The sequence below is a fragment of the Anneissia japonica genome, unplaced genomic scaffold, assembly GCF_011630105.1.
Source record: "Anneissia japonica isolate Jap-2015-1 unplaced genomic scaffold, ASM1163010v1 scaffold287767_len825999_cov190, whole genome shotgun sequence".
Taxonomy (NCBI): domain Eukaryota; kingdom Metazoa; phylum Echinodermata; class Crinoidea; order Comatulida; family Comatulidae; genus Anneissia; species Anneissia japonica.
In genome coordinates, this window is record NW_022707033.1 from 324,410 (window position 1) to 340,767 (window position 16,358).

The 16,358-nt window shown below is 34.4% G+C and overlaps 1 protein-coding gene across 3 annotated transcripts in view; it reads left to right on the forward strand.

Moving 5' to 3' along the window:
* Positions 1 to 16,019, forward strand: part of LOC117106312 (nuclear factor interleukin-3-regulated protein-like) — a 17,555-nt gene extending 1,536 nt beyond the window's left edge. The window contains exons 1-2 of one of the 3 annotated variants that reach the window (XM_033247681.1): positions 766 to 1,092; positions 13,729 to 16,019. In XM_033247681.1, the coding sequence (XP_033103572.1) occupies positions 1,036 to 1,092; positions 13,729 to 15,558 (1,887 nt within the window). In that variant the 5' untranslated portion in view covers positions 766 to 1,035 and the 3' untranslated portion in view covers positions 15,559 to 16,019. Of the gene's footprint in view, positions 1 to 765; positions 1,093 to 11,808; positions 11,967 to 13,728 lie in introns of those variants that run through there. The other 2 variants (XM_033247683.1, XM_033247680.1) reach the window with 2 other exon arrangements.
* The last annotated feature ends 339 nt before the right edge of the window (positions 16,020 to 16,358 follow it).

Consider the following 16,358-nt stretch of genomic DNA (forward strand, 5'->3'; position numbering starts at 1 on the left):
ATATATATATATATATATATAAATATATAATGGCCATATACAATGTATTGAAGAAGACCTACTCTACTAGCCGGTTATGCGTAAACGATATTCGCAGCTTACCTCAATTTGTACAAGGATTAAATGAAATTTTGCTGAATTATAATTACGATCTCACATAGAATTAATGCATGTCTATATTTGATTGTGTATCGCGAATTAGTATGTTCTTAAAATAGCTAGATAGGCCTTTACAGTCAAACCATGAAGTGCTAAATTATAACTCCACTGTCTAACCGACATAATATGTGATTCCAGATTGTGGGTCATAATTCATCTGCGAGATTTATTTTTAGCATTTTCCATTGTTATGCAACACGTATACCGAAACAAACTGCGCATGTCCAATCAATCCATTAAGTTTATACGCGTTTCATAATCGTGTATAACTGTGTCCTTATCTATTGAATACTTGTTCCATTTAGCTTTTTTAACAAGATCCCCTAATCCAACCTACTTCTATCCCATAATTATAGCTTCGATGTTGAACCTTTCTGTAGTACAACGACGTTAAACGCAACTTGAGCGATAGCCCAAGTTCAATGCCCTAAAGTTATCTTGCAATAATTCGCTATTAATAAACTCGTCAGAGCGTATGAGACGGCACTAGCCAATCACAACCGTCGAATCATCTACATTATCAGCCAGTGAGGAATTTTTTATGTCATAATTCGTAGCCACGGTTATGCAATGTAACGCTAATAGTAAAGAGGTAGCTCAGGATGTGTGTTTACATCAGCCAATCAGCTGTCGGATTTGAGTGTAACGGGGAGTGAGATGACCTGGTCTGGCACACTTTCCTCGGCGGGTTAAGGACGAGAAGAAAATAGTCCTAACCGCAAGCATTACTGCTTTGGCTTCAGCTCTTCATTGGAGCGTAATCGCAAAGCAACCTTCATTTTGTAAAGACTGGGCATCTATTGAGTGTTTTTAATGTTTTTCTGTGAGTTAAAAATATACTAAACGCTGTGAATAACATATCAAGCGCTTAACGTGATGGCGAATTATAAAGGTAGAACCGGAAGACGCAAGCTCGGCATATCCGAATGGGCGGTGAGTTCAACCTCCTTTTTAGTCCGATGAATTAAGCGCAACCTTAATAAATATTCTAATTTATTTTTAGAAATTATGTAGAATGGATAATCGAAACCTCCTTTAACTGCAGTAAGTTTCGAAAACAGTTGAAGCAGCTTTGGTCTGTATTGCGTAATGCATTTAACGTATCGGCCTAGTGCTGAGAGTTCGTTCATTGACTACCGACACTTTGCAGAACTAATAATGATTAATCTGATATATTATATGATTGTAGTTATATTATATCCATAAGTATATAGAAAATGAAAATTCGCTTTATGAACTATTATTCTGCAATTCTTTTATAAACATATTTATTGCTATTCTTTTTATTATTTCTTAAACACCATCTTCGGTATGTTTTTTTTTCTCTCATTCATAATTTGTGGAATTTCAATGCTTCATTCTAGAGAGGCCTCTATATCATAATTCATAGTAATCTTTGACATCCGACTCATGAAGTCTTCGTTCAATCTCAATGATAAATAATCGAAATTTTGTTCATGCTTGCGAGAAAGAAAAACTTAACTATATAGGCCTATCATGCAAAAAAATAGTTCACATTTTGAGGTTAAGTAACCAGCAAATGATAAAGTATGAGTAATTCACTGCTTTTCAAATGCTACTCATTTATTCAATCGTAAAAATGTATTGTACACGGAGATAACCTTTTATTATTCTATAAGTTTTCGTTGTTAAGGTAAATTAAAAAAAATAATTTGTTGTCCTTTTTTACTGCTACCTCGATTCATTAAAAGGCAACACACCATATCTTACTGCCATTTCGTAAAGATACTACAAATTTGTGCATTTCATAAAGCACATCTTTCTTTGTATATCAAATTTCATAATAAACTGTTATCAGCAAATCGACGGCCATAAAAATGCCTCCTTTTCACTATTTCTCATACGAGAAACTATATTATGTTTTTATTTGGCCTAATATGTTAAAAGGAGGTGAGTTTAGTGACGGGATGCTTTCTATATATCACTTGTTCAAGTTATTCATCTTCACCATTAGTGTTATTTAGAATTGCAGATTTTATCGCTAGCATTAATTAAAAAAAAAACAAAAAAAACTGAGCTTTAGCAGGGACAAAGTGAAATTTTGATATGAATATCAACGATAGGTCTATAACTGGGTCTGCCTGATTTTAATAAATATTCGCTTCACTCATTTAAAATACATGTAAAATGTTGCCAAGGCTGTGTTTTTACATTTTAGGAGATTTCAGGCTCAAAATGTTCTTATTTTGTTCTTATGTTACACACTTTTCAAACATAGAAAATTATTATTGTACAGCAGTAGGCCTATACATTGTACTGGAATGTAGGTAAAAGTGGCCCCGGTAAAAAATGGCCCCTGAAAAACAAGACCCCTGAAAATATGGCCACTGATGACAACTAGGTAAACCTACTTTACTGCATTATAGAGGGTATTACATAGTCATACCTACTAAACATAAAATAGATATATATTTTTTTGGTTTTTCTAGTTTTTAAAAATAAAAATCTCATTTGATATTTTACCTCAGCCTCAATTTGTTCTTATTTTGTTCTTAATTCTTAGGCAATTTCAGCCTCAGTGTTCTTATAAAATGTGTTCTTATAAAAAAAAAAGTGTAGGCCTACAATAAAATTTAATATAGCTTCCAGTTTGTTCTTAAAAATGAAGAATGATAAATATGCAAAGATTAATTTGTTTTGGATATACATTTGGAAATTTGAGAGGAGATTGCAATTTAAACCTGGTTTTCATAAAATCGCTACAAGCTATTGCCGACAGATTTCGGCAGCGCTGAATGGTCGGTCAAGTCGGGAACAACGGTGTAAAAAAAAAAACAGTCGAAGAGAATGCAGACCAAAAGGCTTAATCATTCCTCTTCTGACTTCATCGCAAGTTTATCTTCAAAAATATGTTTTTTCACCGTTTACTTTTGCACCTTCGCAAACACGCGATGCAACACAACAGTGTAGAGTTTATATATTTTGCAGTAAATTTAAGACTAGGCCTACATGTTGCCTTGATGCAAAACAATTTCTCGATCCACAAAGACGTTATCGTAATCGTGTCAAAATAAACATTAGATCAGATCAGTAAATGAGTTGATTAGTTTTTTGAGCAATGACGTCATTCGGGATGAATCAATTAATTTAATTCATTTATATCTTAATTGCAAAATATCTTTCCAACGTACCACAGACCGCTCACCTTTCACGACATTTTATAGGCCTTCGTTCTACAGGCTTTATACCGGGTAATGTTTATATTCATACCATGTACCACGTTGTTAATCTGTGTTGTATGCTATTTCTATGATTTATGATACAAGTCACCAAACCTGGTGCCGCCATTCATATTCTATATATAAACTTTCAATCGTCTGCTTGTAAAAATAGCTGTAAATAGCCTGCCTATAGTTAGCCAATCAATAGACATTGCCAACTTTTTTGATTTTGTAAAAGAAGTGAACTATGCAATTAATGTGAATTCGTGCGTCCTCTGTATGAAGTTAATCTCCAAACAATGGCAATACACCGCAAAATAATAACACAATGTGAATGAATGGTAATGGCGATATTTGCAAGGCGCATAATACCGGTACAAATCCTCTCTATGCTCTAAACACCACAGCCCAAGTGCACAGAAAAAGGAAGAAATGAATACCGTATAAAACCAAAGAGAAAGAATTAAGTACAGAATCAAAATAAAGGCTTGAAGAAAGTCAAAGGTGGAGAGTCATACCGTCTCAGGTTGGTTCCAAAACTTTGGAGCAGCAACAATAAAATATCGATCGCCACAAGTTTTAAGGTGACCAATGGGACAGTTAAGGATTGCAGATCACGATTTAAGTCTGTGGATGCAAACAGCAGAACTAACTGGAGATAGTGGGGTAATGAATTATGGAGTGACTTGTATACAAAAAACAAGATGAACGAGTAATGGAGACGATGCAGAATTGGGAATGCTCACCTTCTTAGGAGTGAGAGCAAGGAGTCTGACTGGCTACATTTAACTGGAGTTGTAATTTTCTCAGCAATTTCCGAGCAAGTACAACATTGCAAAAATTCAGTCGAGATAACTAAAACATTCACAAGTTTGGAAGTAGCATCATCATTGAGTAAATGTCTCACCTACCTGATGTTGTGAAGGGTGGTATGGTACCTAACAACTTTTACTCGGTTGCCGAATCATTTCAAAATTCAATATTTTAATCGGTTGCCTATAACCATGAGAGAGGTTGCCACCTCTTTTAAGGAAAATCATGCGCAATGAATTTGAGATCTTTGAAATACTACGATTTTGTTTGTCATTGGGTTATCTTTTGTATTCCTTATCCGAGAAGACTTGATTCTACCATCCGAACTATGAGGATGTTACACTAATTGAACCAGCGCCTATTCATTGAAGAGACTCTTGTGGTGTACGAGTGTTACCTGCATTAACCGCTTGGCCATCCACAATCCCCATTACTTTAGAAGGGTCAGCTTGAGATTAAAGGCAAGTCAAGCTACAGTATACAAGATATTATTGTCTACGTGAAGCAGATTTTGTTAAACCCTGGCATTAATAATACAGTATAACATACACAAATCCTTGATGTTAAAATTATGCTGGTATTGCATCACTGAAAAAATAAAATCATAAATTTATTACAATGTTCATAGTTATAGAGTTTTAGCAGGGTATACATGTGCTTACCGTATGTGAAAATAATTTGCAACAAATTTACAAGAAATTTTACTGGAAATATTCACTAATGGCTCAACTAACTGAAAATTTACTTGATGATCTCTGCCCAGAATTTAACACTTGGTTTAAAGTTTATTGTAGGCTTGGATGAAGCAAATCTTGTATATTCTGTCTGTATTTTTCTGTACATCTGGCATTATACAATTGCAACTATTAATCCTGTAACGGGCCCAGTAAATTAGTTGTCCCGAAAAATCTACACGATAGAGGGCGCTGTTTGAATTAATATTGCGTAAAGTATACTTGACCTACATAAACCTTAAATTCTAATATTTATAATAATGTACCTCTTTAACCCAAGCAAATCGCCTTGGCTGCAAAATGTTTTATAACGTTTCGGTGTACAGAAATGCCTCAGGTGTAATAATACAATTAAAATAATAATAGACTTAATAATAACTATTATTGATGTTAATAACGAAAATAATTTCAGGTGTACTTAAGTTATTTCACTTAGTATAGAAATAAATATTCATTTTTTTAAATAAGAAGATGATGATGAATTGATGATGACGATGTCCGCCGTAAAACTTGGACAACCCTCAAAATTTCAATAAAAATATTGAATTATTCATAATGTATATGTACCGATCGATTCACATTTAAATTATGTCTTTTATGTTAAGGATGAGTCACTCTGATATTGTTTAGCACTTGTGGAAATCATTATAGTATTACAATTGTTATATTAATGTCGTATTGTTATAGGCTTAAGACTACCTGGAAATTGATGTTTTATAAACAAAATAAAAAGGTAGCAAATGTACGGAGGGGGAGTGTGTGCAGACGGTGCTATCGCACTCGCTACCGGTAAGAAAAATAATTGTTGTATTGTGTTGTTGATACATTATTTTTATTATTATGAGCATAGTACCGTTAAGATTTTCAAAGTATGAAATTGCAATTTCTGGGCACCTAGGTCCATATTTTCAAAATTGTCACACCTCAGCCCCAACCATGGTGGAGCTGAGGCGGTGTGGACTCTCACGTACCCCCTGCCGCCAAATCCTGCATACGCCCCAGTAACAATACAATCAAATTCCATGAATTAAACAATAAAAACAAAGTTTACTTTTACAGTATTAAGTAATATCTTTGTAAGCATCAACTGTAAGCACGTAATTACGTTATTTTAAACCCGTAACTGACTGTCATTGAATGAAGGACGAGTCAGTCTGTTGTCCTCCCGGTTACGTAATACAGACCTCGTTTGTATTCGCGACCTATTGAGGGTGAACTCAAAAAGTAGGTCCATGGCCATCCTATTTTCATCCTTCCACAGTCTGCAAAGATTTGAAGGAACAAAATGAAAAAGCCTTGTGAAGAAAAATACAACCTGTATCGATATTATAATCTCCTTACACTTACCAAAGAATATAGGCCTAACTATATACTCATGGCCATATGTGGTTCACTGATATAAGGTTACCTTATATCAGTGAATCAAATTTAAACCATAAATTCTAAATAGGGGTACTGTACTGTATAAAATCATGGAGGTATAATAAAATTAACCGCTCTACAAACAAGTGCAGTATAACTATAATGGTAAGGCCAAATAAAATTCCCCGCCCTCATCAAATTTTGGAACATGAATGGCAGAAATACACTCACCAAAAATTTCAAATTCCATACGTGAAACTAACAATTAATTTTATTTGGCCTAATATGTAACGAGGGAATACATTTCTTGATTATAAAATATTTAATTTAATAGGATTATCAATTATCACATTATTATCATTTAAATCAATATTAAAAGCATATTTACATTGTAATCATAATCACTATTATAATTAGAATAACTTTTATGGGTACATAGTTAAATAAAAATGAAATATAAATAAAATACAGTAATATGAAAATAAGGCCTAATAAAATACATAATTCTGACAGACCCTTAAAGAAAAAAATATTAATGTACCCATTTTTTTTAAAGAAATGGAAAATTAAATCATGGTATTTATAGCGACCGCCTCTATCCTTCCTTGGTTTCACTATTATACCTCCATGGTTTCACCCACTCTATATACTGGACAGTAACTTGAAACACTTTTCATTCATGGTCATAAGTACGCAAGGCCTTCGAACAGGGCAGTGCGAACGTGTGGCCTTTCTAGGTACAGTCTGTAATGCCTAGATGGATAAGATTATTCGGTTGCTTAAATCATATATCCCATATTTTAACCACAAGAAGGTGGTACCAGGACTACCAGCACTAGTGTGTTTTTGAAGCAGACTTTCGAGTACGATAAAAAATAATAACATTACGGGGGGATTTATAGGCTATTTTGAGCGAATGATATATCATCAATTATTCAGGGCCGCGGCCATGGAGAGGGGAAGCAAAATTATAACTTTAAAATTGATTGATTCGAAGCCGTAAGGAAAGCGAAGTACAGTATAATTGCACAATGCACCAAGCTCAGCTTAGGATGTTCATACAATAGGAATTAAACATAGAAACATTCCCCCTTAATATTGACCATGTAGGTCTTCTATATACTGTATGTGTGGATCAACTATGTGATAGAAAAAGAACCGAGAACGCTCATCATATTATAAATCAGAAAGTCATCGCGCAACTACGCATCCCCTCAACCATGCCTCAACCAACTTCCAATTTTCAATGTTGTCGTTTGAGTGTTGCGGTGGTATTTTGAGTAATTTCCCCACACCCCCGCCCCCTCCTTCCTCACCACCGACTGGTCTCATAGGTCTGTTTAATTACGTTTACGTCAGTATTTCTCGCCAAGTCCGCCGCTACAAGGAAGAGTTGTCATATGAGGGCTGTTACTCCAAACAACGAAAATATTGAAATATATATACAGTAAAGTATTGAATAACAAAATTAATAAAAAAGGAAACTCATTTAAAGTGGTTTTATTGATATACCATTTTTTCTTTTATAAGAACCAGTAACATTTGCCCAGGCTCAGTGTTTTCGATTTCAGGCTCAAAATGTTCTTATTTTGTTCTTATGTTACACACTTTTCAAACATAGAAAATTATTGTACAGTAGTATACACCGAAAGGTCCACTGATTAATCTCAGATAAGAAAGTATAATACATACTACAAGTATTGAAATACACGCCATCGTGTTGGGATTCAATATTTCGACATTAATTATGTATTCATCAGGAATCCCGATGATGACATAATTAATGTCGAAATATTGAATCCCAACACGATGGCGTGTATTTCAATAATTGTAGTATACACTGTATTGGAATGTAGGTAAAAGTGGCCCTGGAAAATATATCCCATGAAAAAAAGGCAACTGAAAAAATTACCCCTGAAAAAATGGCCCAGAAAAAAGGCCCCGGTAAAAACGGCCCCAAATTACGGGTAGGTACACCTACTGTACTATATTAGAAGGTCGGCCTATTACATAGTCACACCTAGCACTTAAGGTACAGATGTAATATTTGGGTTATTCTAATTTAAAAAAAAATCTCATTTGACATTTTACCTCAGCTTCAATTTGTTCTTATTTTGTTCTTAATTTTAAAGCAAATTCAGCCTCAGTGTTCTTATAAAATGTGTTCTTATATACAGTATATAAAAAAAGTGTATTCGATGTTTAGAAACAGTATTTACTTTAATATTTTTCTGCCACACTATCGAATTAATCTGTTTATTTAAACAATTATCATACAATTTACTCACAATTCAAATTTTGTAAATTGATATTTTCTAATCTCGTTATAAGCCTTTTATACAGTGTAATAAATTCTGTATAAAGTTTGAAGTAGAAGACCAGAAGTTAAGCATTACATTGGCCACTGTGTACTCCTATCTTCATAAAAAGTTTTGTTTGGTATAATGAGCACCGTAAAAGCACTGGCTTTGTTGTTTAAGTGAAAGGCTTCTGTTCTCAACCAACGGTGTTCATTGACATTTTAAAATGGCTTTTCCTTGACTCGAACTTGGTCAAGAACGATTAACAAAACTTGTCCTTGTAAGGGTGTAAGTAATAATTAAACTTAACTTAAAAGATAAACAGTTGTAATACGCGTACAAAAGTACTGAAAATACCTTACTACTGTACTAGATACAGCCTCAGACTATTTGAAAAGTGCGTAACTCATTTATTAAATAATACTTTGCTTAGCGATATTGGACTGTTTTGAAAGGATTAACTTATAATAAGCATATTTGCAAGCCCTTTCTGTAAATGTATACATGGGACCATGTAATACACAAAAACAGAAAATGAAATTGATGAGAGTACGAGACTGTAGCACTTGGGGTTAAAATGTCTCGAGTGTTCCGAAAGGTATTATCTATTTAGGCCTAGTAAAGTGAGTGATAACCACTACAAAGTATCCAGGCCCACGCACGACCCACGTGCGACAAATACCTCAGGCGATTGCAATTTGTATGTAATGTTTTGTAGACAATCAACCGATAATATTATTCTCTGTGTTTACTCGACGGGATATTGGATAATTGGGTGATCATTATCTTGTGACTCCTCTCCCCTCCCCCAAAAAGTACAAATGATTGTATCATTTTCAGATCATCAAGAATGCATCCAGTGAACCCCCTCCCCTAGCTTATGGTTCGAAAATGAATGAAAATGATGACAACAAATTTAAAGGCTTTAAAAATGATGTAGAGACAAATTATTCGGCAGATACCCAGACTGAATTTACAATAGTAATATTAATAACAATTTCTGTTTAGTGTTAACTAGGACAAATGAATGGGTTAACTAACGGTACGCAGCTGCAGGCTGTGTTTTCATCAAAGAGACGTGGTTCAATGGGGATTTTTTTTTTCTGCTAAATTACAATCCTGATAGTTTTCAAGTTATGTAATCTCTTGGGGGTAAATCAATCAAGTTTTGTCATACATACTAGCTTGTGATCACACACAATTCGCTGAAGCATGGTCAATAGTGGCGACTCTGGGCATGCGCGGTATTGCCTTTCGTCTAACATTTTCTGCCTTGTTATCTGACTGTATAGAAAATGAAGGGAAGGGTGAGACATTAACAACGATTGGCCTACTTTGTTTGTTAATTATACCACAGTTACCTATATTTATAGTAATGTGATATAATAATAGCTTCTGCTTCTATTGAATTTGTTTATTTGAGCTATATTAATAATTTTATGACATTGCATTATGCTTTTGCTTCGAATCAAATCGAAATAAACTGTAGCGCCAAAACATGTGAGTAGTGATGGCAACTTCAAGAGTTTTCCTTTTCTTTTGGTTTTCTATATTAAATTAGACACAGGTAGTAATTAATTTGATACACAAGAAGGAAATCTTAAAGACAAAAATAATAAATTAGAAATAAACTAATAATTAAATAATAATTAACTAATAATCTAAATAATTAATAACTAATATAAATAATTCATAATAATAAACCAATGATATGTTATCAGTAATTATTATGATTACTGATAATATATTTTATTATTATTATTATTATTAATATTATAATATTATCGACAAATAATATTATCAAAATTTTCAGTTTTATAATCTCAATTGAATACTACGGTACTTCATTTCACTCACTTTCTAACTTGCCATATATATTATTGGTTTCACTCGTTTTTTTTTGTGTATATTATATCTTGTACGATTTTCCACATTTCTATTTTGTTTGTTGTGACGTTAATTTCTTCGAAGGGGTGGGGGATGTAGGTAGAGGTGCTTGACGATTTCCTGCTTGTCACCTGTTCATCCCTTTCTTTTCGCTGCATTTTCTGTTTTGTCTTCTGATATTTTTACTAGTTTTGTGTGCAGTGATGAAGCTTAATAAATAAATAAATAAATAAATAAATAAAGAAATAAATAAATAAAGAAAGAAATAAAGAAAATAAATAAATATTATTTAAACAATATGCCTACACTACCTTATATTCAATTTGATGCTTACTTTCAAAATTAAAATTACAGTATTATTTTCCCTAATAAACAAACCCATCATTGTTTCTATACGGCATTGATATTTGCTAACCCTTTAAACTGAATAGGATAAATCAAGGAGGTAAATACCTGATATCTGATAAAATAAAACCCGTACTGTATATGTATTATAATATGTTCTTATACATTTTACCATATTATATTTTCCTTCATTTTTTATACATTATGTTCCTGTTTTATATTCATATTTAGCATTTGAGTAACATATACATATAGGCCTACTTTATTAATTTTAGATTTATTATATCTACTCTATATCCATGTCATAGGACTATACTGTCATTAATTTCGTGCGATATTGAGGCTTTTAGTTCCGGAGCTTTTTCAGTTCTTATTGCTATTGTTTGGTTTCGACTTATTATTTATCCACGCCCTTTTAAAGGTGAATGCTTAATTTCATTTTTGTTTATTGATCATCTTACGTCCGTTAGTATTCTATGTATAAGAAGCTGCTGTTTTTCCAGTTTTCTGTGCCCTGAGAAGTCTTATAGCCGAAAAAGTTTGTGTGAACTTATAATTAAATTTTGGAAAATCCATGGGAAATCTTATACCTTGTTTGATCGTTTTTATTATATATTTATATATAATATATTACTTGCTTTGCACCCTTGGATGTTTTGAGTTTAGGTAATATAATACTGTATCGTTGATTAAAGTTTAATGGGACCAAGTATGATGGAGAGCATGACATTGAGGGTGACCCATAAAGTACGTACTGATGAGCACATCAATTAAAATCTTGGAGGTAAATTACAAATAACCATGAAGGAATTGTATAACGATGCAGGTTAACATGCGTCGGGCGTTCCGAAAGGTAACTAGGTCATTGATCAAGATAAACCAATCAGCGCTCACCTAACGGAATGCTAATACATTGGTTACGCAACCTTGACTGAGTTGTGACCGAATCGTATCATCGGCGCATGCGTAGTGTTCGATTACGTAAGGTACGATTCATAATCAATTTGCCTTGAAAGGGCTTATACAGTATAAAAAGCTGAGTATAACTCATGGGTCGTCACACTACTGTGTTTATTTCTAATTCAACATAAACTTACGCAACACGACTTGGAATTATTATTTTGGATAACTATTACTACTATATTTTGGATTTGTTAACACGTGATCTTAAACCGGTTACTGAGGTAGGTGACCAATTGTTAGCACTTGACTGTTGTCTTTTAAAAACAATTATTTAATTATGTTTTAATTATATCAATTCCCTGATCATTAGAAACACATACGAATGCTTTATTTTTTGTTTAACTTCACTACAAAATTCCGAGATTCAAAATTAATTGAAAGCTTAAGTAAGGGAAGAATATAAAGGACAGACATTCATTGATGTGTAGGCTAGCGAAGTATTGCTTCTTTTTTATAAGAACACATTTCATAAGAACACTGAGGCTGAAATCGCTTAAAAATTAAGAATAAAATAAGAACAAATTGAGGCTGACGTAAAATGTCAAATGAAGTTTTTATTTAAAAAAAATAGAAACCCCCACCCCCAACAAATATTATATAGGGGCCTATGTACTGTACCTTATTTACAGTAACTGTGACTAAGTAATGTAATGCCCTCTATAATACAGTACAGTACTGTATATACTGCTGTACAATAATAATTTTTTTGAAAATTGTGTAAAAATAAGAACAAAATATGAACATTTTGAGCCTGAAATCGGCAAGGAATAAGAACACTGAGACGATGGGAAAAATGTTACTGGTTATAAAAAAAAAGAAGTTGTTTACTGTATTAGTGTAGGAAATTTGAATCAATGTAGGCCTAGTGCATTTTAAAATTCGAAATTTGTGCGTTTAGTTGTGTGTGCTTTTTCATTCACTCGTGTTCAACTTATTTTCTGCTGGGCATCATTATCTGTTGTTTCCTGTAATCTGCCTACAAAAGAAAGTTACTACCATTTCCGCCTGCAAAATAAATCCAATACTGTTGCTCTTCCTGCTACTAGTAGTATAGTAATAGTTATTCTACTCTAGTATTATAGGCCTATAACGATTGTTAAAAGTACCGTACTACTTACTAGCTAGTTACTGTGTATACCGAAGTGCGGATGCATTTAAGATTATGGCACACTCAGAAATGGAACCAGAGTAAGATTTCTGTTTAAACTAATTGTTTCAAATTCAGTAGTTAAAGTTTATATTGTTGACAATGTTTCAGTAGTGTACCATGTGTACAGTATTTTGATTTACTTATTATTTTGAAATTTTAAGACAATTTTACAGTATTTTCCTATATTTTTATATGTCTGTTCGATGCACCATACATTTTGTATGAGTGCCACTGTATCAAAAGTGGATCCAATAAATTGATTGATTGATTGATTGATTAAGTCTGAAAAAATTTAGAGGAGCCCGGGCTGGCTCTCACCGCCCCCACCCCCTCTTGAATCTGCCACTAAATAACTATAGTATACTGTAGCTTATGAAATTGAAATCGAGGGTATTGGGGTTAATTCCTGATACAGTACGTTTTAAATATTTCAGCATTAAGAAAATATTAGTGTGTTGACCAGCTAGACGTCATAATACAGTTGGTAAAGCACGACGGTAAGAATCCTGATAACCAGGGGCGGATTTAGTGGGGGATTTAGAAAAGTAAAACAAAAAGAAAAAAGAAAAGGAAGAAAGTAAGAAAAAAAAAATCGCCCAAATTGCCTCAGAGGTTATTTTCGGGCGTTTAGAACATCAGATTTTCGCGGGGTATACCCCCGGACCCCGGGTAGTGTTATCTCGATGGCCCCACTTTTTACCCCCTTCGGACATCTCTTGATGCGCCCCTGATAACGTGACGTTCTGTTTTTTTGGAATTTAAATAGAATAACATTAATACTTAATAGATACGTTCGGCTCACAATTGAAAGTTATGATATTTATATTTTTCAGATTTTTTCCGGACCAGCAGGCCAAGAATTCCCTCCTTACAGTTATACGCCAATGCCAAGCGAAGAGCCACAAAATTTATGCATTAGAGCACCACCAACACAACGTCGGACGACAATTTTATCATCGTCTGCTTCAAGTGCTTCAACTGCATATGTGTCACAGGCTTTGAAACTGCCTTTGGAAATGCCGATAAAACAAGAACCCAACGATAACTTTGAGAGTGAAGGATTTTTAACACCAACTAGGCTACAGTTCCAACCCACCATGAATGACTCTGTTTCAGTCGAAGTTGACGGGTCTGAGAACGACTCCGCCCTATCTCGTAAAGAGCGAGCATTTATGCCCGAAAATCGGAAAGACGACAACTACTGGGTCAAGCGGAGGAAAAACAATGAGGCGGCCAAGCGATCACGAGAAAAACGCAGAGCGCTTGATCACTTGCTGGAGAGTAAGGTACTTGCCCTTAACGAAGAGAATTCACGTTTAAAGCGCGAGTTGGATTTGTTCATGGGAAAGGACAGAGTGACAGAGAAAACAAAACAACATTTGAATGGAACTGTTTTGCCTCTCGATATGCACCATCGTCATTTGATGTCAGCAGACAATTTGAGTGCGCAAATGGCAGACCGAAAACCAATTTCTTATGACTTTATGTACAGAAGCCCACCAATGGCTAGGTTATCTAATCGATTGTATCCGTACACCATGCCATCAATGTGTTCGGATTTGGTTATTTCACAAAGCGAACGAAGTGTACCTCAATTTTTTGGAAACGATAAGCAAGTTTTCTACCTTGCCTCGTCATCAAAAGGGACAATTAAATATGAAACAAAACCGAATCATACGTTCTTGACAAGCCAGCATTCTAGTATTAAAACGTCTCCAAATGGACATTACGATTCATACGAACCCGCTAACAAAAGAACAAGAATAGAAACTGAAAGAAATGATAAAGCTGTTAATATAAATCCCCACGGTGATGATTATAATAATGACAACAATTCTGATGACGTTTCAAAAAGTGACGTTGGAGATGTGAGCAACGACCATCGCTCTTCGTCAAGCCCCGGTCGTCTTTCCCCAACGCACAGTGCGTTTGCTAGTGGTATTGATGCCAAACGCTTACCGCATAAGTTGAGAGCCAAACTCGGAGCTGTGTCTCCAACTGAAAGCAATACACCAAACTCTCCAACATTTCAAAATTTAGAAACGCAAGACGACAGCACTTCTCTGTCGAGAGTCAATCTGGAAAAATTCAACGCGGACGACAGTACCGTTCATTCGGACTTGCGTAACGTTCGGCTTGAGATCGGCGGCATTTGTACACCACCATCTAGTACAACAAGTGAGGATAATGCGCAGAGCTTAGACGCAGATAAAAATACATTGACCACCAAAACATCACAAGCTGTAGAGAAAAATGGTGATGAACATTCGTTTGAAATAAAACAAGAACCGACAGATTGGACTGAGAATATTAATGCAACGTTCACTTCCACACAAGCTACTCGATTAAGCCACGAGAGGATGATGAAGGCCGCCCAAGCATTAACGGAAATGGAAGCGTCTGAGGCAAGGACGCAAAAGAGTGCTCAATCTTCACAGATGTCGTCAAATGATGCAAAATACTGGGAAAAGCGTCGTCGCAACAACTTTGCGGCGCGAAAATGCCGCGAGTCAAAACGTCTACTTCATGAATATCGGTGTGCGCGCGCATCGTATTTAGAGCACGAAAATAGCCAACTTCATTCCGAAATCGACATACTCACAAAAGATGTAGCAAGCCTGAAAGAAATGTTAAAAGCGAAGCAACAACTTCGTGTTGCATAGAATTAACTAGAGACACTTAGTCCTTCCAATGGCTGTTTAAGTTTCTATAAAGTAGGCCTATGCAATGGATTGACAGTTACCTAGCGGTCTATTATGTAGCAATAACTTTAAAACAAAAAGCTATTTGAGAAATTGCATGGAATTAGCTGATTTCCGTCAATGACACTTAAAGTACAAACGTTTGGTAAACGCTCCGCTTTGAGTGATTAAACTGGTGGGCACTACCTTCCCATCCTAACGCACATTACACACGGTATTGTTAACCTAACAAAATTCCCATTGTAGAAAAATTATTAATCCGCTAAAAAGAAAATGCTGCTCCGTTGATCTTAGTTGTGACTTTCTACAAAGAGTAGGCCTATATTATAAAACTATTCTATACTCTTTGGTTTTTATGTTCGTTTGTTTATATAAATGATCTGGATATAGTTCTACTGTATCAATAAAACGATAAAAACTCAGTTGTGTTTTTCTAGTATTTTTGTCAAACAATCAATTAAACAATCAATCAATCAATTTAATAATTGTATTAAGCGCTTTTTCCCTGGATCACATCGCTTTTCATAATTCACTATTATTCAATGACTTTTAACTGTATAACATAACAATAGAAGAATTTTTTTACATATATTCATTATAGACTAGAAAAAAAATCTGAAAAAAATGAGTTACGGGGAGTGGAATGTTAGAAGCAATCCACATAGCCAGATATCCTAATTAATCCCTTCTGGTCACCCTAAGCCCTGTTGACACTTGATTTTACTCCTTGTATACAAATGGCGGCCATTTTTCAAAATGGC